At 46.3% G+C, this 22,084-nt stretch overlaps 1 protein-coding gene across 9 annotated transcripts in view; it reads left to right on the top strand.

The window, feature by feature from the left end:
• BCAS3 (BCAS3 microtubule associated cell migration factor) overlaps positions 1-22,084 on the top strand; it is a 299,242-nt gene that overhangs the window by 269,290 nt on the left and 7,868 nt on the right. For 3 of the 9 annotated variants that reach the window (XM_015880748.2, XM_015880746.2, XM_015880747.2), the window contains 2 exons: positions 11,553-11,720; positions 17,666-17,731. The exons of 1 other annotated variant lie outside the window; for it this stretch is intronic. In XM_015880748.2, coding sequence (XP_015736234.1) covers positions 11,553-11,720; positions 17,666-17,731 — 234 coding nt within the window. Of the gene's footprint in view, positions 1-11,552; positions 11,768-17,665; positions 17,732-22,084 lie in introns of those variants that run through there. 5 more of the 9 variants (XM_015880750.2, XM_015880749.2, XM_032448504.1 and 2 more) reach the window with 4 other exon arrangements.

The raw sequence follows: 22,084 nt of genomic DNA, 5'->3' as shown, positions 1-22,084 counted from the left end.
CCTCTGTTGTTTTCAAACAGTGTCCAACTAAATGAAAATTAGCCAGTGTTTGGTTCAGTGGAGATAGAGAGGTCAGGGGTTGGAGGTGCTGAGATGCTCATTCCCCACCTTGGAATGAGAAGGCAGCAGCTCTTGGCTTGAGGAAGCAGAAAATACAGGTCATCTGAAACATCCCTAATCTTACCTCCTGTTTTGGTTGTATATAAACAAAATCTGTGGGGATTGCAGGGAGGCAACCAGCTTCCAGCATGTGCCCCTGTCCCACCCCAGTCAGGGGTGCAGTTCAGGAAGCGGATGGAAGCATGGATGTGGTCCATGGGTCCCCGTTTGCCCTGGGTGCAGGAGGCCAACCCCAGCCTCTGCTCTCTCCACACCTCCTACCCTTCTCTTGGAATCTTGCTTTCCACTTCTTGCAGATTTGTGGAACACATGCTCTGGAGGAGTCCCAGTTTTTATTATTTTTATATTATTTTTTTTCGCACCAAGAAAAGAATTACTCTTTGCATTGTAAAATGCCTCACGGAAAAGTATGCTCCTACTTCATAACGGCCTCGTCTGGCCCAACTCAGCAATCCGCATTTCTCATCACTTCACAGTGTGCTTTTATAGGGTATAAAAGCAGTGTTATGATCCATGTTCCCAAACCGTGCCTGGGCTAGCAAGAACATCCATAAACACGGCAGACAGGCAGCAGAGCTGTGCCGCCATCTCCTCACATTGGACCGCTCCCCAGCATCACTTCTGCATCTCTGCTGCACTGAGGAAACCACTCGTGCCTCTGTTGACCTTTTTAATGATCAGAGGTACCTCATCGTGCTGGCGTGCTTAAGAGAAGCTGCTTCTCCCAGGATGTGTTTCCAGTGTGTTCACTTGTTGCACTTAGAAGTAGTTTTTCATTTAATGTCCCCCTTTTTTTTTCTTCTCTTTCCCTCGATTTAAATCAGTCTGCACACAGAGAGAAGATTGTACCTGGCATTGGCAAAGATTTGACTTCATTTCCCCCCTTTCCTTTTTCTCTCAGTCTGTGAAATGGTGATTGTTGTGTCTTTGCTTCACTGCTTGATGGCTGGTTTATGTTTGAACAGCTATGTGCTCCGTTCCAGGAAAGTCTGTCTTTGTTCCAGGGCTTCCAGAGCAGAGGCTTTTTCCACCTTGATCTTTCAGCAGCACACTAAAACATTTGGCAAGTTTTTTGTCACATTTTTTGCTGCTGTCCAGGGTTTCTGAGAGATTCCCTTTGGACGGCTTCCACCATTCAGCTTGCCCACTGCAGGAAGCACCGTGCCTGAATGTAGGCAGCCCCATGCCAGAAGCACCGTGTTGCTCTCAGGTCTCCATCAGCCGTTGCCAAACCTTTCGGGTCTCCTTGGCCATCTCAGGAGTGAGTTTCCCTCCCATGAGGGCATGTGAGCAGCTCCCGCCTGAGCCGGAGGATCCCCCTAATAGTCAGATCTCTATTCTGTGTTAAGTTCCCCAGAACCTCGCGATTAGCCCCACTTCTGAGAGTTCAGAGAGGCTTAATTCTACTGTAAAGCTGTCAGCAGTGGTTTTATTTTTATTTTTTATTTTTAAGATGGATTTTGGTTCTTGTACAGATCTACTTCTCTCTAAATTCCTTTTCAACCAAACACACTTGTCATTTCTCAGCCATTAAAGACAATAAACTCCATCTTTGGATTTTTACATGCTGAACTTAGTTTATAATGATAGATACTTGTTTATAACACACTGAAGATTTTTGTTAGCTTTCTGGCATAAAAATCAGAATCTTCTCTTTTGATTCCTAGTTATTACTAGCAGGTTTATCCTTTAAAATATGCTTGAGTTATGATTTCAGTAGAATATTTATTGCCCACCACCATGGCAGGCTGCAGCGCTCTGACTCCGTCTTGCTGTGTCCAGCAGCGTGGCAAGGATCATATCCAGCTATTTGCAGCAGTCAAGGAGAGTTTGCAGGGGGGTTTAGGGATTGCATCAGGACTTAAGGTACCTGATGGAGCTGTGGGGTTTTCATGAGGTTGGACAGCTTTCCTGCCCAGTGAAGGGACTTTGTGAGAGAGAGGACAGCGTCATCATTGGGTTTAAATGCTCTGGAAGTTTGCAGAGTTGGGTGGCTGCATCAGCCCTCCTTGGGGAGCCTGACTGATCCCAGAGTAGCTGGGAGGGGAAAGCTTGGGTCGGACTTCCCAGCACTGTGCAGGATGGGGCCTGTGGGATCAGGGAGGGGTCTGGGGCATCGAGGTTCAGCCGTGCAGACACTGTGGTTCCTCCTTTGTCTCTTTGTATCCCTGATTCCTTTGGGCTTTCAGTGGCTTCTGGTTGAATGGTCAATCCCAAATTACATTATAGGTTACACTGCTCCATAAATCACAGCAAAGCATGCCCTTGCTGTCAGTGCTCCAAAATGGCTTTTCCTGAAGGAGGAAATAAGAACGTTGGCTATAAAAACCCATTTGTCATGCTTCACAGTTAGAGCACGCTGCGTTTCGTGAATTAACAGCACAATAGGAATGCCCAGACCTTCCTCTTACACTTGGTTCCTTTGCTTTGGTTGGGGCTATATACCCACTTTCTCTCCTTCCAAGAGCAGCAGACCATATTCGCCGCAGTCCTGCTTGGGTTGGAGTTGTTGCTGTAAATTGCCGAGCGCAAACAGGAGGCATGTGGAGGGGTGAACCTCCTGCCCTTTGCGTACTGCCGTGTCTGAGGATGAGAGCGCGATGAGTTAAGTGACCGAAAGCTGTAGGCTAGGACACGCCAGCCGCAATAATTTTTTCACTCCATCATCTCACCTTGCAGTGTCACTCTGCCTTATGCAGCCAGCAGAGCTCTGATGGATAACACAAGTGACAAGGGCAGAACCTCCGGAGCGTGTTCGGAGCAGCCGTCGGGCCATGTGGATGGGGTCCCTCCATCCTGCAGCCGTCGGTGGGGAGGCAGCCCTGCTGCTGAGAGCCGCCGCGCGCTCTGGCCGTGCTCCAGAGCACATTTGAGCACACCCATAACCTTCAGTATATATACTATCTTTCAAGTCGCTGTGGCCGTTTGCATGCTAAGAATGAAGTATATACTTAAGCTGGCTTGCGACCAGAGATTTCAGTGCTTTGTAGGTCCAGTCCTTGTTGGAGCTAAGATAGCTCATGCAGCTTGGCACGCGCTTTTAATGAAGTCAAAATCAGGCCAAAAGAATTTATCTATCCTGACTTGGAAGGCTTGCATGGAAACAAGTTGAACGTTTTTTGAAATTTTATTATTTTCTAAACACAAAATTTCACATTTCATTCTAGGCCTTAAAGAAGCACTTCTTAATGTTCTCTTCATGTTCTTGGAGGGACGTACAGACTTGGGTTGGGCCATTTCCAGATCGCCCTGAGTTGGGTGGGGGTGTCTGCTCAGCACTGCATGGCCCCTTCCAACACTGTCCAGCACAGGCTATGTGGGGCACTGCCCACCCTGCTGCCCTGGGGGCTGCACCTCTATCTTCCAGCTCTCCCCAGCTGTGAGCAGCACAACTCCTTGTTTCAGCACTCATAGCTCATAGGATTTGTCTGTGGGTATGTTTTGTACACCCGCCTCCATTCTCTGCTCTTGGTTAGCTCAGTTAATAAGTAGCAAGAGTGAGTTTCCAAAGCAGTTTTGACATTGGCAGCACTGTGCTGTTACATCAGCCCTGAACATGGGCATCTCTGTCATTCCAGTTCAGTAAAGGGATCCATCTCATGCTATTTGTGAAATATTGCAGAATAAGAGCAGGGAAGCTGTGGTTCCAGCAGGCTGCACACCTGGTGCTGGATGCAGTTCTAATACCCTGAATGTTAACATGGGAAATTTGCTGCAGAAATCATCATAAGGATGGTATTTTTTCCTCAGTCATAGGCATCTGGCTGGGAGGTGCATTACTGACATGGAAACTCCTACTACAGAAGACTCAGATTCAATGGTTTCTGCAAAGGGGTTGGAAACCACAAGAGCCTGGTGCTTGCTAACATCTGGGCGCAGAGCTGGCTGTGCTGTGCTGTGCTCCTAGGCAGCAACTAGCCCAGGGCATCACTGCAGCCCAGATGAAACTGCCCTTTCCAAGTATTACATTCTCTGTTTCTATTACACAAAAAAAAGAAGATTCTCTTATTACAGAGTGAGTGATATATTAGTACATAGCACAGTTCCAATGTTTTTTCAACACTAGGATTTTTTTAATTCAAATGAAACAATCAGAATTAAATTCCCTGGCTCAGACAGTTACCACTAATTCTCAAGTAATACGACAAATCCACACTTGTCTCTCAAAGTGTAACATAAGATCTTGGTTATCCAGAAAACCCCAATGAGTTGTCAAGCCTTTAGTTACACATGGGCAAACGTGGGCCCTCTGTGGTCTGTGTCACAGATACACATGTACATGCGTGTGTGTGTTTGCACGTGCCACAAGGTTGATAGTGAGCACTGTGAGTCTTGCTGTTTTCTTAAGGGAATTAACAGTGTTCCCTCCAATGGATTTGGGCAATTTCTGCCTTGTGAGATGAGGGCCCTGGGGCAGGGCAGGGCTGCAGACAGCCACACAGAGTTGGGAAGTATGTTGTCCTATGGATGGGAAGCCAGTAGTGATCACTGCGTGCATCATAAATGGATCCTCCTTGCGTCTTACACAGTTTTTCCCATTGGAGCCAATGTAGAGTCTGGAACATCGTAAAACTGCAGGTTTTATTCAGGTGGGAAGCGAAATGAAACAGCAGCTAAAAATGCTTTCGCTGAGGTTTAATGGAGTTCATTGTGCATGTAAATTTCCGAGGCACTGTTGCAAATCTCAGCCATCAACGTGCTGTAAGCTTAACTAAGTCCTGGGTCTGTGAGAGTGGGAAATTTCACCAGGAGGAAAAAAAAAGTCACTGGATTTTCTAATTTTAACTGGGACTGAGAATTATAAGTATGTGAATACCACAAGAAAACACTTCCAACTCTGCTACAACTAAAAAGTGCCGCAGATCTCTTGTGAATCCTTTTTTAATGAAATTTCCAGAGCTGGAGGTTGCAGGAGCACCAGGTGGAGTGTCTGGTGTGCAGGGCACGGCCCACAGCCACCCCAGCCCCACAGCCTCATGCAGAGCCACCCGGCTTTGGGATGCTCCATGAGCATTGGGTTAGAGACACACTGGGGGCAGCTTGGCACTGCCTGGAGCATTCTGGATATTTTCCAGGCATTCTGATGTTGCAGAGCTGTGAAGAGTTAAAATAGGCAAGAATCCTGCTATGCCAGGGGGAAAAATATTTCCCTGATAATTTATTTTATTATGAAAGGGATATTTTGTTCTTCAAATGGTATCCAGTTCTATTGTAGTCACTCCATCCCAACAGCAGAGCCAGCGCTCACCTCCACCCTCCACAAGATAGCAAAGCCAACCTCTGTGCCACAAAGTTACAGCACAAACAGCCCCAGACCCCCATTTCTTGGCTTTTGTTCTTTAAGTCCTGCTTTGGAGGGGCATCACATCCTGCCATGGCTTTTTGCCTTGTCTTTGTGCCACCTGTGAGAAGTCTGAGCTCAGCTTCTGTGCTGAGTCTGTGGCACTTGGGGTCAGAGCTGCGGTGCCACATGGGTGCTTGGGTTCAGTGCGGTGATGCCACTCAGGTCCCTTGATCCCACCACGCTGGCATGGAGCAAATTGCAGGGAGCGTCCGAGGCAAAGGCAGCTGTAATAAATGCACTGAATCATTTGTGTTCTGACCTTAGCCCAGACGCAGAGCTGGAAGTTGGATGCGTCCTCCGTCAAGGCTCCTTTGGCTGATGGTAACGCGGGGCAGCCTTGCTCTGAGGAAAGGCAGATCCTTCAGAAAGGAGAGTAAAAGGTCAGAGCTAATCCAAAAGGACAAGCAGTGTATGTCTGTGTGTATATTGGGTTTCACATATGAAATCCAGTCATGATAAATCTGATGGCTTTAGAAACATCTACTTTGATTAATGAAAACATAGTTCCCATAGACCGTGGGTTTCATACTTCAAAGTTCTCCTGGATTTAGGACCTTAGGTTTTGCTTATTCATATAACATGCAGGAAACTATTTTTAAATGAATAAGGGAGTTTAAAAAAAAAAAAAAATAAGGCAAATGTTTCAACATCGGAGGCAGAGATAGACTGGATAATAAGGAGCAAAATTAACAAACAGCAGACGTTTTATTATGCATTTTACAATAATGTTTACATTCTTTCCTCCATATTTGTTTTTCCCTGAAAAGATTTATGTATTTATAAAAATATCTCACTGTTCCAGCTCTGAAAATCACAGCCTCTTCCCTCTGTTCTAAAGCCTTCACCGTAGCTGTGATCGCTGGCCCCATTCCTGGGCTTGGAACACTTACCCTGAGCCCAGGGTTAACCCTTTGTGCAGGAGGAAGGAGCTGGGCAGGAGGAGGAGGAAGAAGAGGAAGAGTGAAGTGAGGCAGTCTGAAGCTTTCACCTTGCAGGCCTGGGCACTGTGATGCACTGTCAGCTCCCTTGTCCCAGTGCTGCGTCTTTGCTTGAAACCCATTTAGAACCAATGGCAGAGGAATAAGTAGTGTCTTTGTTTGCAACCTGTTGTGCACCCAGGAGGCACGCGGGAGCCTCGCAGCATCACTCATATCACAGTCCAATGGGATCTGAGTGTTTGCTGCCCATGAGATCGGGCATCCCAGCAGAAAGCTCCATTAGTTAAATGCCTTTGCAGGAGACAGAGCTGGTGAGTAATGCTCTGTTCATGGCAGAAGTGAGTGGTTCTGGAAAAAAACAACACTGTGGGAGGGACAGTGGTAGGGAAATAGAGTTCCTCACAAAGGCTCTTGCTTCTGCCATCGTGTCCAGGGGCAGCGGTCAGCACACACACCTCGGTTCACAGCCAGACATGGGTGAGTTGTTGCAGTTTGCCAGCTAGGATGTGTTCTGCCCAGCAGAGATCAGCACAAAGCAGGGACAGCAGCACAGGGCACTGCAGGTCAGAGCATCCCTTCCCACCGCAGCCAAGGAGGGGATCTGTGCAGCTCCCAGGCAGCGCTCTGCGGCATTCCCCCCCGCACTAACAAGGTTATGGCATGGAAGCAAATTGGCAAACCCTGTAGGAAAGTTCAGCCACTCATATTTAAACAGGCTGTATTATAATTTGACTCACAGCTCTGGGCAAGGAATTTCCACGCATGGTTCCTAACACCCCATAGGGTTCTCACTCACAGCCGAGGCGGTGCTGAGCAGCTCAGTACATCCCCTCTGCTCCTCCATGTCCAGCACAGCAGCCCCCAGCCTACATCTCCTTGGATGCATCTTCCATTGCTTCAAATGGGTAGGTCGTTTCCTTTGCTGTTTACTCAGTTATTTTTGCACACACCTCTGTTGCAATATGCAAGGTGAGGCTCAAAACTGTCAAGCGCTTTAATAGAACCATTACAGTATTTTTGGAGAACGTATTCCTTTTGATTTACTGTTCCTCAGAAGACAGGAAATGGAGCTACTTGATTTCATACTTTAAACAAAGCCGTCCAGAGTTTTAATGAAAAAAATTTCCCCTGGCTTTCGAATTAAAGCACTATGGTGAAAGATTTAGCTTGGCTTTTTTGACTTAGAAAAATAACATACTCAAGGCATTAAAATCTTTTGTAAAAATACTTTTTAGCACTAGATTTTTTGGAGGAGAAAATAACCCAGTTTTCTCAACCTCTGTCAGTAGTTCTAGCTGTGAAACAAAAGGACGCTTCCAAGGCTGGGGTGTTTTTCTTTCCTTCTGTAGAATTTATTTTCCTTTTCTATTAAAAGCCTTGAAACAATTGCAATGTGAAAGATAAATCCTGTGCTTCTAAGCAAGGTAATTTGGTATGAGTGATGGCAGAGCCTCTGCCATTAGGAAAACGTGAGGCGTGTTGGGCAGAAGGATGGAGGGCCCAATCCCATCCTGCAGCACTCAGGGCAGCTCTGCTGGGCAGCCAACATCAGCGGGAGGATGCGGGTGGGAGATCGGAACTGGGAGGGAATGGATTCTAGTGGGAAAGTTGTGTGTATGGAGCAGGATCAGCTGGGAGTGATTGGGGCAGGGGAAAGCTAAACATGCCGGGATTGCAACACAGAGCACTTTCGACCTAAATGTTCAAGCCAAGGTTTCTGCTTGTTCCCTTTGGTTTGGTTTGACGTTGCTTTGTGTTTGTAGTGCAGTGGGTCTGGGAGGCGGGGGGGCATGGCACAGAGCAGCCCATGGTCTTCATTTCCACCTGATTTCATCCTCAGTAAGTAAGGGGAGAAGGAAACATCCTGTTGGCGTGAAAGCACCATGCCGTGGGGTGAAGCAATCGCACACATTTAGTCAATGCCATTTTATTCAGTGACTTCAGTGAGCTTTCACCAGGATTTCATAAGCTGCTTGGCTACAGTAGCACCTGATTTACCTTTTCTTGAGTTGTTTCTGCCCAAATTGCTGCTTGTAGGTGGAAGTCGTCCCGCCATCAGGTGCCAGCTTTGGGGACAGCAGAAAGGTGGGGTGTCACACTGCGGCTCATACACCCATGGCTGGCTCTAGGGTTCAGCAGTTGGTTGGGGATGTACCTGTAACCACCTGCCTCCCCTCAGCCTTCATAATCCCAGCTCTGCAGGCAGTGGGACTTGGGGAGAGGGACACTGCCCTGAGAATGATCTGTACGCTTCCCTCTGAGCAGCGATGAGGAATTTGATACGTTATCAGCTGAGATGCTGGGACTGACAAAGGGAGAGCAAGGCAGCCAGAGAGAGATTACATTTTAATAAATAGCAAAGATAGGGTTAGCCACTATCAGTTTAAGTTTAATACCATTAGCCCTTGTGCTGGTGGTAGTGATGTATGTAGGACAAAGCACCCAGAGGCTCCAGGGAGTAACCAGCCCGTCTGAGGTTTCAGGCACTTGGCAGGAGAGTTTCCCAAGGTGTAAAAACACCCAGGATGAATCAAAATGATAAAAATGATTTCCCTCTGATACATCTGCTGGCCATTGGCTCAGCAAGAAAAACAGGAAGAGCCATCCTAAATAGTCTCTTTTTTCCCCAAACAGATTTTTTTTAGTTTTTGGGTTTTTTTATACATAGGAGAAGCACAGAGGCAGTGCTTGGTGCTGTGTGGGACCTGCCTTCTCTGAGCAAGGTCCCGTTCGGTCACCCACAGCAGCTGGGGAATCATCACAGGACACCCAGATGGGAATCACGCTGCCAGACCTGTGCTCGTAACACGGAAAGGGAGTGCGAAGGGAGGCAAGATAAAAACCCGAGCGTCAGCAGCCTTTCAGTTTTTTACAAGAAAGCTTTCTGTGCAGTTAATCCCTCCAACCTGCATCTACATTAACACTTGCACCTCACACGTTGCTGCTAAGAAGTTTTGGCAGCTCCTGGCCCTGATTGCAGAGGTAACGCTACACTTGTCTCCTTTGCTCTCACTCAAGTATCTCTGGAACCAGAGACCGGCACTCTACGAAGTTTCTCCTTGTACACGTATGCAGTCAGCTTGGCAGAGCTTCAAAAGCCATTTGCCTTATTATTCATATGTCTGCTTATAGGAGCAGAAATGCTCCCATTTCTCACTTTCAAAATAAGAGCAGACCCCAGCAGAGAAGAGATTTCTCGTCGGTGTTCCTGGCACAGCAGTGTGAGCTCATCACTGCCCTGCTGGGTATGGGGAGCAGGGTTAGAAGCCCCCAACAGAAGCCAGGTGGATACATGAACGGCCTATGGAGAATACCCCAAATCAGCAGGCTCCTGGGGTATGGGCAGAGCCAGGTCTGGGGGTCTCACAAACCCCAATGAAGGATGACTTGAAATAGGAGGCCTCAAAAAAGACCAGATTTTGCTTCTTCTCCTGCAGCAAGGATAGCTGACAATGTGGAAATGTTGCAGAGACTCAGACATAATAGAAATTGCTTAGCCTCCTTACTGCATTTTCTCAAACAAACTTCAAGAACCCTTGCCTTTAAACAAATTAGGAGACTGAAGCAACCTTATAAATCCAAAGATCCATTAAAAGTTGAAATATTTGGTCATTCCTCCTCTCGGTTCAAACTGGGATTCATCCAGAGTTCAAGTGCATGTATCGCACGAGAGCCACGGTCCCATTTTGTAGAGGTCCATTTCAGTGTTGATGGTTTTCTAGTGCCAGGAATCTACTCTGCAGCCAGGCAGGGAGATAAATCAAAGCTGTGTGCGCTGATGAAATTCAGGAGCCAGAAGTCACCATTGCAGCCCATATAAATCCCTGGATGCCAGCCCTTGTGCTTTTGTCCGTGCCATTAGAGTTCAAAATTATCTGCCCCTCTTTGCTGATGTATGGATTAACCGACTGCCCGAGTGTTTACTAACGGTTATCACCCAGTACTTTGGATGTTATCAGAGGAAGGGACGCCTGCCGCAGGGCTCGGTCTCTCACCCTTTCTATTACCACCTGTCAGTGGCAGAGAGTGTGCTGTGAAGCTGTACAGTCACAGAGCACAAGTGTAGATAGTTTCTGACGGCTGATCAAAGGGGAAAACCAAAGGCCTGATAACAAGGACGTGTTTCATGTACTTTTAACTTTGAGAAACACTGGCATTTGCATTTTTTTCCCCTCTGCAGGCTGGCAGAAACCAGGCACAATAAATGCTGCATATTCAGTTACCTAATAGTGGGGTAAATGGTATGTGCTTGAAGAAACAAAGCCTGACTGCAGCCTCGCTCCAAGTGGGAATGGTTTCAGTCAGCCTCAGCGGAAGACTTGCTGTATAACAAAGCAGAATGATTTTAATTTGTACTTTGAGGTGATCTTAAATTCAGAATCTAATCTTTGCATTCAGCAGAGCATCTTACACTGCAGTGAATGAGGTAATTACTGTAAGCCAAGGGGTTCCTTTCAGTGTCTCTAGAGGTGTGTGCACTCCATCGTAGCCAGCATCCTGGTAAAGCTCTGCTGATCAAAGCGTCTCTGTTAGCTCCAGTTTCAGGTAACATTTCCCTGAGCAGGGACAGAAAATCCACACAGCCAGGTTGAAAGCGGGGCTCGCTGTTTTCCTTCAGCAGCTGTACCTCGTGCAGCAAACAAAGCAAGCAAGCTCCGTGCACTTCCCACACCGGTGCATCTCTTCACAAGAGCAAGAATGGGACAGAAACTGCAGTTTGTGGCCAGCAGAGCACAGGGGAAAGTGATTGACAGCAAAGCAGTGAAAGACAAATCAACTTTCAGATGGATTTCTACTTGCCTGATGTACTTAATAACCTCTGTGGGTATCATTACAGTTCCTGATTCTCTTGCCATTGGCATCGGGGTCATTTTGCTGGTTGCAGTGGAGCTTCTCCCAGCTCTCACTAGCAACAGACCAGAACTGGGACTGTGTTTGTGATTTAACGTATTTGCTTAAAGCTGCCGAGTACCTGGATCCCCGCTTGCTCCTCCTGTGCTGTTAACACCAACATTTTAACTAATGTGCTAAAATCAGCTTTTCAGGAACTCCAGACGCGAGACCTCCTTTCTTTCAAGTGCCGTAACTATTATACATGGAAGTGCTGTGGTCCCAGGGTCTCCCGAACATCTCCCGTTTGTTTGTTGAAGGTGCCTTTGACCGGAGCGTGACCCTGCTGGAGGTGTGCGGGAGCTGGCCCGAGAACTTCGGTCTCCGTCACATGTCTTCCATGGAACACACTGACGAGGGCCTCCGGGAGCGCCTGGCCGATGCGATGTGCGAATCCCCCAGCAGGGACATAGTGGGATCAGGAACAGGTACAAAGAAGAGGTGTGATCAGAGATCACGTACATCTCACCCAATGGTGATTTTTATTTTTATTTTAAGCTTTGCTTCTCCTTTCCTCTGCGCTCTACCTCTGACTTTATGGGGGTCTCGGTGGTGAGAATAGTCAGAAACCTCTGGTAGGTCACATAGACGTAGTCAGGGAAGCCTAAAGGGACGTGAAGAAGAACTCTGGCTTTAAGCTCCCTCGCTGTACCGCAGTGATGAGGATGCTCCTCCCTCCCCAACAAACACAGGAGCATCCCCAGGCTCTGTGCAGATTGCTGCCCTTGCCCACACTGATCCAAACAATGTCATAATCGCACACATCCTAATTTTGTGTCCTGAATAGAGCCGTTGTGAAACTGGTTCTGTAATCCAAATTAATCCATCTTCATCAGTGTCCATTATATTGATAAATTATATCATCTGTTTAAGTAAATGGAATGGCACGTCAGAGATTATGCTGCTCAGAAGGGGCCCAGCGGTAGGAGATGTTCAGAAATGTGAAAGCTCAGTTATTGTGGTTTTATTGTCTCCATTAATTCTGACTTGTGTTACAAATGCCCTCTAGTAAAAGGCCTAGGCCCATCTTTGATGTGTGCACCATTTGTGTTGTGACCAGCAGCTCACGGCAAGGGTGGCTTCTAACATCAGCTGCCAGCACACTTGTCATTCTTCTGGCAAACTGCCTGGGAAGTAGGAAAGGAGGAACTCAAGCAGTAACGTAGGGGTATGCCAACCTCCTGACATCACAGAAAGGCTGTGTAGGGCAGGAGCTGCCCTTCTTTGCCTTGCTCTGAGCACTCTTAGCTCTGCGCTGCTCCAGCTGGAAGAGGTTCAAGGGCTTTCCCATCAGGGCTTGTCCTTCACTTTGCAGATCTCACAATCGTAGCAGGTCACCATGCTGCTACCACCTCCCACCGTCTGGAGGAGATTAAAAATCAGCAGCTTAAGCCCCTGCATGTAGGTGCAAGTAGCGGTAAGCAAGCTGCCGCATGGTGCAGAGCACCCTTTGTACCCCAGCTTGTCATCTCTCAAACTCTTTCCTGAGTTGCTACTGCTGGAAAAGATGCAGTGATGGGACAGTTGAAGATTAGTATTAACAAACACTAAATATGGGTCTCAGTTACAAATCTGGTGCACGTTCTTAGTAGCTTGCTGCCTTGGACGAGGCACGAAACATGCCCATGGTTGCTCCATCACTGCAGCAGGAATAGAGATGCTTCACGTTGCAAGTGTGGAGTTTAGGAGGCTGCTGTTTGCAGAGGGCTGTGAAGATGGAAAACCAGGCTGTACAAATGGAGAAATGCACTTATTTCATCACTTATTGACCCATACTGAGAGCAGAATCAACTTCCTCAGATGGATTGGCTCCCCTCAGGTTGGGTACCTTAGGGGGAAGGTGAAGGGAATAATTTCTCTGGAAGCTGAAGCTATCTAGATGTGACAAGTTGAGGTTACCGACTGCCCCAGAGACTTCATATTACACTATAAATCAAGGATTTTGTCGGTGTATTTTCCTTCCTGTATTTTCCTTCCATTTTCACCAGTGCAGGCCAGCTAACACCAGTGAGTGCCAACTTCTTTGCTGTAAGATTAGGCTCAGAATACTGCAGGTGTAAAGACAGAAGGGGACTGTTTACAGAGATGCCATCAATCAGCTAAGATTTCCCCCTGCTATTGCTCTAGACACATAAATCTTCATAGTGAGTGTAAGATAGATGCCATCTCAAAGCAACAAATGTAATCACCATCGCACAGTAGTGAGTAACATGAGCACTGACCCAGCTCACCCCACCCCACTGCCCTGCTCACACTCTCGTCATGCTCTGTGTTCTTCTGCCTGTTGTGGGATTCTCTCTATCACTAACGTACATTATTCTTAGGATATGGGCATGTGGTGACTCAACGCAGCTGAGAAAACCTAGTGATAAGGCTGTGAACTCCCATGCCCTTTCCACTTCCATCCCCTAGCAGCTCTTGAACTGTTCTTCTTAACCAGATGCCCATAAAAAGTACTCTCCTGCTTTGCTGATACCTGGAAAGCTGCACTTGCCCAGGGAGTCGACTGGTGCTCATGCAGCATGCGTGACTGCACTCCCGGCAGGCTGCCAGCGGCCGTTTGTCAAACCGGGGATCGCATTAAAGCACTAGCATCTGTCTGCTGCTTAATAAATGGGAAAAGATAAGTTCGGAGGTCCATTACCCCTGCTTCAAAGAAGAGGTGTCTTTGTTGACTCCTAACGAGTGGGATAGTTTTAACTTCCCCCAAACCACTTACGTGTTAACAAGCACAGGCTGAATTGGATTTATCTTTGGATAACATTCTGTTTTCTGGCCCAGCTCTTCCTTCCTTGGATTCCCTTCCACCCACTCACTTCAATGAAACGATAGCAAGGAGCTCAGCAGAGAAGATGCCATAAATTTGCTTGTTGGTAGTTGATTTCTGTGTTAGTGCTGCTTCCAAAGACAGTAATTACATTTCTGCATTGGACTCAAAATTATGTAATTTATGAACCTCACTCTAATAATCCTAAAATGACTTACTGTAGCTCGGAGTTGTGCATGCCTTTAACTCTTACATGTGCTCCTTTAACTCTTTTTAGCCCTTGAACACATTAGTGGAATTTACAAAGTCTTTTTTGAACTGAAACATAATTAAATATCTCACCCTGAATGTGAAAGTACATGTCTGCATAGTGCTCAGGTCCACAGTGTGGACAAAGAAAAAATGGGCAATCGGGTGGACACTGAGACTTTATCAAGTGCTCAGCTGAGCCTGACATGCACTTAATGGCAAGAGATAAATAGATTCTTTTAATGCCTTAACTGTTAGGACATAGCTGACACGTAGATTTATATAGTAATCAGGGCTGATATGCAGCAGTAGTGCAGAGGAAGCGCATGCTCATAGTACCCAGACCACTTTGGGAAGCAGATATTAATGGTATCTTTGTTCCTTACCTACCCCATTGCATTGCAAAGCTGGATCAGCAACACCTCACTGGTTCAGCATTCCAAGCCACTGGCTGTGGTAGAAATCACCCAAAAGTGGATTATATAGGAAACATCAAGCTGGAGGACACAAAAAGCATGAGTTGTAATCCAGCCTTTGCAAGGAAGGGGAATTAGATGGCCTGATAGGTCCTTCCCATCCCTGACTCCGACTAGTTGCCAAGGGCTGTCGGGCAGTGGATGGGAGAAGAATCGGGTCTGGAAAATGACCCCCAAAAAGTCTACTTTCCTTCTGACCTAAACGATAACTCCAGTCATGCAGCTAGTTGACTTGATTGGGAAACCAGCTTTGCTCCTTGTTATGCAATTATCCAGACGACCCATGTCTATCTTAAGTGGAGTCTGCTGTACATAAGCTGTCATCCTAGATACACATTTAATTCCAAAGGAGGCATAAATTGGCAAAGATGCAAAAGCATGTTTTTGCTGTTTCACTTTCTGCCAAACTCTAACTGAAAAAAAAATAATTGAAAATCTACTCACCAAATGTTAGTGGTCAGTGACCTCTTGCTTGCAAAGCTTTGTTTTCAAGCAGCTACAGTGTTTACATTCGCAGTATAGTTTCTGAGTATGTGCTGGAGCTCCACATTGCATTTTCAATAACAAAAGCAAAGCTAGTATTGTGATTTATGAAACTGTGCTTCCAGGGGACAAATCTCAAACTGGACATGCAGAAATCTCCAGCCCAGGCTGGGGCTCTTTGCCTCCAAAAGTGCCATAATTGGTAAATCCTCTGACTCATACAGTCCTTCAACAAGTAGGTTTCTTATATTTTCAGATGCACGGTGGTCACCTTTAGGCATAGGGCTGAAAATCAGCTGTAGCACAGGACCAGGCCTTTACAGTCTGGTGGAGGGGAGGTGTTCCGAAATACACCTATGGAGGACCATTTCTGTGCATGTGCTGAACCTGACAGGACAGATTCCTCTTGCACCGTGCTGCTGGTGTGGTTTCTTCCCATAGAGGTATAGCATGGGAAGGCCTGTGTGCATCCTAGGAACCCAAGTTCATTAAGTCTTTGACCACATCCACTTTGGGTGTAGGCTGGACTTAAAGAAAAGCAGTGGATCTGAACTCCTTGGCTGCAGAGCAGCAGGAGGGAACGTAAAACCTTATGGCTGTGGCCCTAAGGAGAGGTGCTCCCTCAAGCTGGGTGTCAGCCTAGTTCCACTGTGTTCCACTGGGTGTGCTCTGCTGTCCTGTGGCTTAGCAAATCAAAACCCATCCTTTCCAGGCTTATTACTACAAAGCACACAGCACAGTGTCAGCAGGGTAGATTTATTCTTCAGGAGACTTCACCCAACACCCAAGTTTCCAATGGAGAATTGTCAGTATATACAATAAGTAAACATCACTGTGCAGGTTACTGTCAGGACAGGCAATGCTGCAGACTTTGTGTGCAATAGTTGTGCTGCTGCAGCTGTCAACCTCTGCTTTTTCTGCCAGGAACTCTCAAGGTTTGCATCTCACAACCTATGCAGTTAGTTCTGAACAGGGAAAGATGCAACCGTGGCACCGCTGTGTTGAATAAAAGCCCACAAGAGCCGAAGACTTGCCACAACATGTAAAGGAAGGTCTTTCAAGCCCTTTGTAGAGTTCCCTTTAAAAAAAAAAAAAAAAAAAAATCTATTTATTTTCACTTGAAAACCCCTGAAAACAGTGTCAGCTACCAGCAGTGGCACGTCAGTGGCAGCAGAGGTGTGAGCACAGCAGAGCCCCGTGCAGGCCCTGCATGGGAACCTTCTGGATTCCTTCCAGATGTCATCAACAAACTCCTAATGCAATGAAGGAGGCTCATATGTTGAAGCAAACTCTTTAACCTGATTAATGGGGTGTAAGTAAGTGGAGCTAATTAGAGTTGCTGGTAGGGAATGCCCGTCCGAGCGCTGAGAGCTGCGCTCAGGCCACTTTGGCTCCTGGCCGCCACACAGGGCCGAGCTGCAGCCATCCCTCTGATGGATGCCACGGCCCAAAGCCTCACAACAGCTCTTGGCACCTCCAAGCTTGGCAAGCAAAAGCTTCACTTGGTGCTTTTCCTTCCTTCCTTACTCCTTTCTTTCCTCTTCCTTCTAATCTCTGCAAGGAACACGAGAGCGCAGATCAATTGGTTTTCCCTTTGAAAAGCATTTCTTGCAAAGAGATTTCTGCATAGGTTCAATGCAAAATCAGCTCAGGCAGCAAACACAGTGGCGTATCAAATAACATTGATGCTAAAAGCAGCCTTTGAACTTTCAGAATATTCATCCCAGGGTCAGAGATTAAATTACCCCCTCAATTAAGTCTAAGAGCTCAATGTTCTTCCTACAAAAGGTTTATTTGGATGAGACTCTTTAAAAATAAATAAATAAATAAGAAATGAAACTTCAGGACTCTTGAGGAGCCGCCATTTTTAAAGTGCCAGCTAAGAAGAGCAGTGTTTGCACTATGCACATCTCAGTGTTCTTTTGTCACTTGTTTCCTACGTGCAAGGTGCATCAACCAAGGCACTCAGGGCTCTTCCTGCCTTGCTCACACAGCTGCCAGCCCCACGGCGGGGCTCTGTAGGCCAGTGGGTGCATTCAGACCCCACTGCTGCCCTGTGCTCCACTCCTCAACCAGAGCTGCATGAGGCCCACATCCAGCTTAGGGCTCAGATTTGGATTTCCTCATGGTCATACATCCTTTTGGTGGGAGGGGGAGGGAATGTGGATACCACAGATGTCTTTGGTGTGAATTCGGGTTCATTGCTGCTTGTAGAAAATAACCCACTGATGTTTCTGAGGGTCACACTGATGCTGAGAGACAACTGACTTCCTGCCATTTGATAGCAGCTTGGTTGGCTGTGCTTATTTCTTCTTGCTCGTGGTCTGGGGAGATGACTTGTATCTTTCTTCTTATTAAATCAAGGCACTTTTTAAGAAATATTTTATTTTTGATGCAGAAACAGCCGGTGAAGTAGCAGTAAAAAACATCACCGCAAAGAGGCACATGGCTTTGAAATGTTTTGGTATGTAACACGACTGTATTGTTCTCAGGTCTGAACTTCTGCACAAAGGCTATTTCTCCTTGCTATAAAAGCAAACCCTCTGTCAGGTTTCCAGGGGTTACTCACATAGCGTGGTCATAGAGGAACAAAACAAAAAAAATCTAAGTGTTTCAAATCATTTTGCAAATAACATTGTCCTGTTTCTCTCCTTAAATGAACAAGAGTTCCTTTGATATATATATATATATATTTTTTTTTTTTTAAGTCAAATTTAGGATTCTGCTGTTCAGAGCAGAGAGGTCACAAGGCCCTAATGTATTTAGCATTGACTGCCCTCTCTTGTAGTGCGTCTATTAGTCAGTAATTTGATTTGTACCTATTCATTTGCAGTCCCTGCAGGAGCTCTGAGCTGGCCCCAAGTATAATTGGTGCTGTCTCTATTTTTACATCATTAGATTAGCCCCGACTCCTGGCCACTTGTTGTCTGCGCTTGTCTGTCCATTTATACAACCTAATGTAACACAAAATTCATTACTGATCACATTACTTTCAACTCTGAAGCCAGCTTTGTGATAAACATTTTGTTAACCCTTTCTTGCCAGCACACAGACCTGGGGGATAAATGCACTTTCCCTTTGCAGAAAAATCGATACCATAATAAAACAAAGTGCAGTCACATTTCTAGATTTGTCATTCCTCCCAGAGAAAGTAATGGGGAGAAACACACACAAGATGACTAAATGTTGTCTGTACCCAGGCATCTCAGGCTGCTCTATGTGAAATGAGCTCAGCGGTGTCCTTTCTGCTGGAATATAAAGACGTGACACCAGATAGGGCCAGCACTCAATTTAAAACTTAATTTCTTAGTCATTGTTCTGCAAGTGTTTGAGCTCTTCTGTGCAGGCTGTAATCAGGTTATGACATTATTGGAACTGGACATTTTTCTTCCAGTGCTTTGTCTCCAAGTAGTTAACAGAGAAACAATTCCCTTTCTCCTTAGAGATTTGTTATTATGTTGGGGTTTGGTTTGGTTTGGGTTGTGGTTTTCCTTGCTAATGATTAAGCAAATTAATTTTCCTTCTGCAATACTCCAGCACTTCACAGAAAAAAAATATGTGCAGCTCCCTTCTGTCTAGCTTGGTTTTGCTCATGTATGAGTGTTTTGCTGAGCACCTTGTAAAGCATTGAGCTTTTTGCATCACTGAGGCTTCTGCTATTGATTTCAGTGGGAGCAAGAGGAAAGCAAGGTAGGTATTCATTTAGGGCTGATTCTGCAGAGGGCTGAGCATCCTAACAGCACTGTTTGCAGCGTCCTGACCATGAGGTGATGCTTTGATGCTTGCTATTCAGAGAGATGTGGTTTGGTGCATGCAAAAGCTGTGGATTTTTAACAGTTTTGTTGTTGTTGCTGTTTTATAATTGATTTTCTGTTTGTACAGCTCAGCTCCGGAATCTCTTATTTGGGGATTTCTAAATATTTAGAAACATTTCTCAAGTGTTTGTTAAATGTTCCCTTTAAAAGCCGGAGTTCTGGAGCTTGCCCCACACCGAGGAGTCCTGCACTGAGCAGGGTGCAGGAGGCGAGACGGCCACGTGGGATTTTTCCATCTCTAATTTCTGTAATTACCCTGCTGTTCATTTTACAGTCTCCACGTCATATTTCTGTGTAGGATACAACTTAAGGCAAGCACGTATTTCTTTAGTAAGTACAAGATCCCCCATCTCCCACCGTGTGAAGCGGGTATTTTCACAGCTGTTTGTGAGCCAAAGCATGTTGCAGCTGCTGATGTGATGGCAGAACGAGGACGAGACAGTTCCTCTCAGTCCTCCCAAAGCCAGCAGCCCTGGAGCAGCTCTGGGATAGAGGCTGGGGGTGTTTCGCTGGTCGGGGATGGTTGGGCACACTCTGCTCCTGTTTCTGCTTGTTGTGTGGTGCAGATCTGCCATACATTTGGCGTTAACTCTTTGAAAGTTTGATCCTTTTGTTATCTCAGCACGTGGCCGATCTGCCCACTCCCTGTCCTGGCCATGTAGAACATCAGTGTCACACCAGCGTTGAGGGCATCTCCTCTTCCCTTGGTTTGGGAAGCAGGGTGGCCAAAGTCATGGCAGAGCTCGCATCAGGGGAAACAGGAGAGGAAACTGGAGCACGGAAACCCGTTGCTGCAACAAATCGTTTAGTAGTCAAGCTGTTCAATGAATGCTTCTTATTAGAGAGATGCAATGAAGGATGAGTCACCAAACAGCAAAATATGCATTAACACAGCGAAACTCCCATCAGTAAAGTCCAGGTCAAAAGCTGGACCAATTAAAATGTTCCAGCATGTTCCAGCCCTTTGGCCCTGCAGCTCTCAGCCCACAGAGATCCATCACCACATCTGCTGCTCAGCTCCAGGAGGCAGCAGTGGCTCAGCACGCTCCTGGAGTGCCACCTCGGTGACTCTGAGTCCTTCTTCCATCCTTTTGTATCATTTCCTATCATCATACTGTGTTCCTGCCATCGCCTCTCATCACCCCCTACGTTTCCCTAACAGAGTATCAGACAAATAGTAACCTGATTGCTCTGATAATCTAACCTCACTATCCGCATTGGAGTCTCAGAGTATCAAGGCTGGGAGTCGTGCCCTTGCTTAACAGCTATGTTGTTGGCTATCTGATGCTTGTCTAGTGATGGTCAGACAGAACACAAGGAGCAGGGAGAGGCAGCAAGGAAAAGAAAGGAAAAAAAGGGGATTTTAGCTGGGGCAGCATTTCCTGCATGGCTCCCATGGGGGCAGGGTCAGTGGCAGCCCCAGGAGCAGGCAGTGTTGTGCCAGCCCACGGCAGTGCTTGGAATGCTTAGCTCTCCTTCAGGTATCTATCCTAATTCACAGTATGAAAATATTATCTTTCTTTCCATTCCTAGCCAGCTGTCTCCCCACCATGGATAATACATAAAACGGTAGACTTTTATTCATTAACATTTATGGGAAAATGTTAATATTAAACTGTAAGTGAAAAGCCCTATCTTATTGAATTCTTCTGCTGTGTTATTGGGAGCCTAATTACATTTTGCATTTAAATAAAAACCAGATGACGTTCAGGACGGTCAGGCAAGCATTCTGTAAGTGAGAATTTATCTTGCGATCTGGGTAAACAATGTCTCATCATTTAACAGTTATTATAAATAATGGGTTTTTAAGCACTTTGCTGGGAGTTCATATTGGCTCCACACGGGTTGCTCTGAGAGAATCTCCGTGACATCTTCCAGGCATCCGGTGAGGAGGATTCACATCTTCAGCTCACGTCTCAGGCTGCAGCAGTTTTCATCCTGCTCTCCTCTTACTGAATTCATGCACAGCTGACCAAAAAAAAACCAAATTCGCATTGAGAACAACTGCAGATCGGTTGGCAGCATTTTGCAAATGGAGGGACCAACGAGTTACATCATTGGCAACCGCAGCCCTGGTAGAGCCTGAGCCGCTCCAGAAGAAGATTTAAACTTCTTTAAAATGCAGATTGCTTTTTCCCCACTCCTGCTGTTTATATTCTGCATTTCTCTCCTGCCCCTTCAGGCAGGGTGGCTGTGCCTTTGGTGCCTGCTGCCTTTTCCCCTTTGCTTTGTGTTTCTCAGATGTCAGCAAGAGTTTTAGTGACTTCTGCTCAACGTATCCCAGCATGGAAATCTGTCCCACATAGAATCATGGGATGGTTTGGGTTGGAAAGGCCCTTTAAGATCATCTAATTCCAACCCCCATTCTGCAGGCTCTACACCTCCCACTAGACCAGATTGCTCACAGCCCCATCAGGCCTTACTCTGCATGCTGCCTTTTGAGTGAGATGTTCTAGCTCATGTTTCAAGATCAGCCTTGCAGCCAAGATACTGTATTTTGGGGCAAGGTGGTGGGGGGGAGGTTGTATTTATTTATTATTTCCTTGGTCAGGAACTTTCTTAGCATCTGCCCAACACATGAACTCTATGTTCACTTCTGAAGCCGATGGTGTTGTGAAAGACAAATTCTCTGACCATTTCCAAAGATTAACCCAGCAGCCTTCCTCCCTAATCTGGAGGCAGCAGCAGGCAGATGAACTGCATAGAGACAGGTCATTAACCTGAAGTCTGGACTTGAGCTTCAGATGTCACTTCTCTCAAGACTCCATATTTATGTCTAACATCAGGATTTGGAGCTACATAGCAATGCAGGGTGTACTGAGAGCCCGAAGCGGTAATGTTAGCAAGGAGCCCACCAGGTGGGCTGTGGTTTTCCAGCTACTACCCAAAGCAAGACTTGATTTTATGAGTGCTCCTGCAAGCTCTGAGTACCTCATAGAATTGGGTCTGTGTTTAGAAAACAAGTTTGCTTAAAGCAACTTCATCTTTAAAATAATTGGCTA

The sequence above is a fragment of the Coturnix japonica genome, chromosome 19 (assembly GCF_001577835.2).
Source record: "Coturnix japonica isolate 7356 chromosome 19, Coturnix japonica 2.1, whole genome shotgun sequence".
Taxonomy (NCBI): domain Eukaryota; kingdom Metazoa; phylum Chordata; class Aves; order Galliformes; family Phasianidae; genus Coturnix; species Coturnix japonica.
This window is presented reverse-complemented; position numbering and strand designations above follow the sequence as displayed.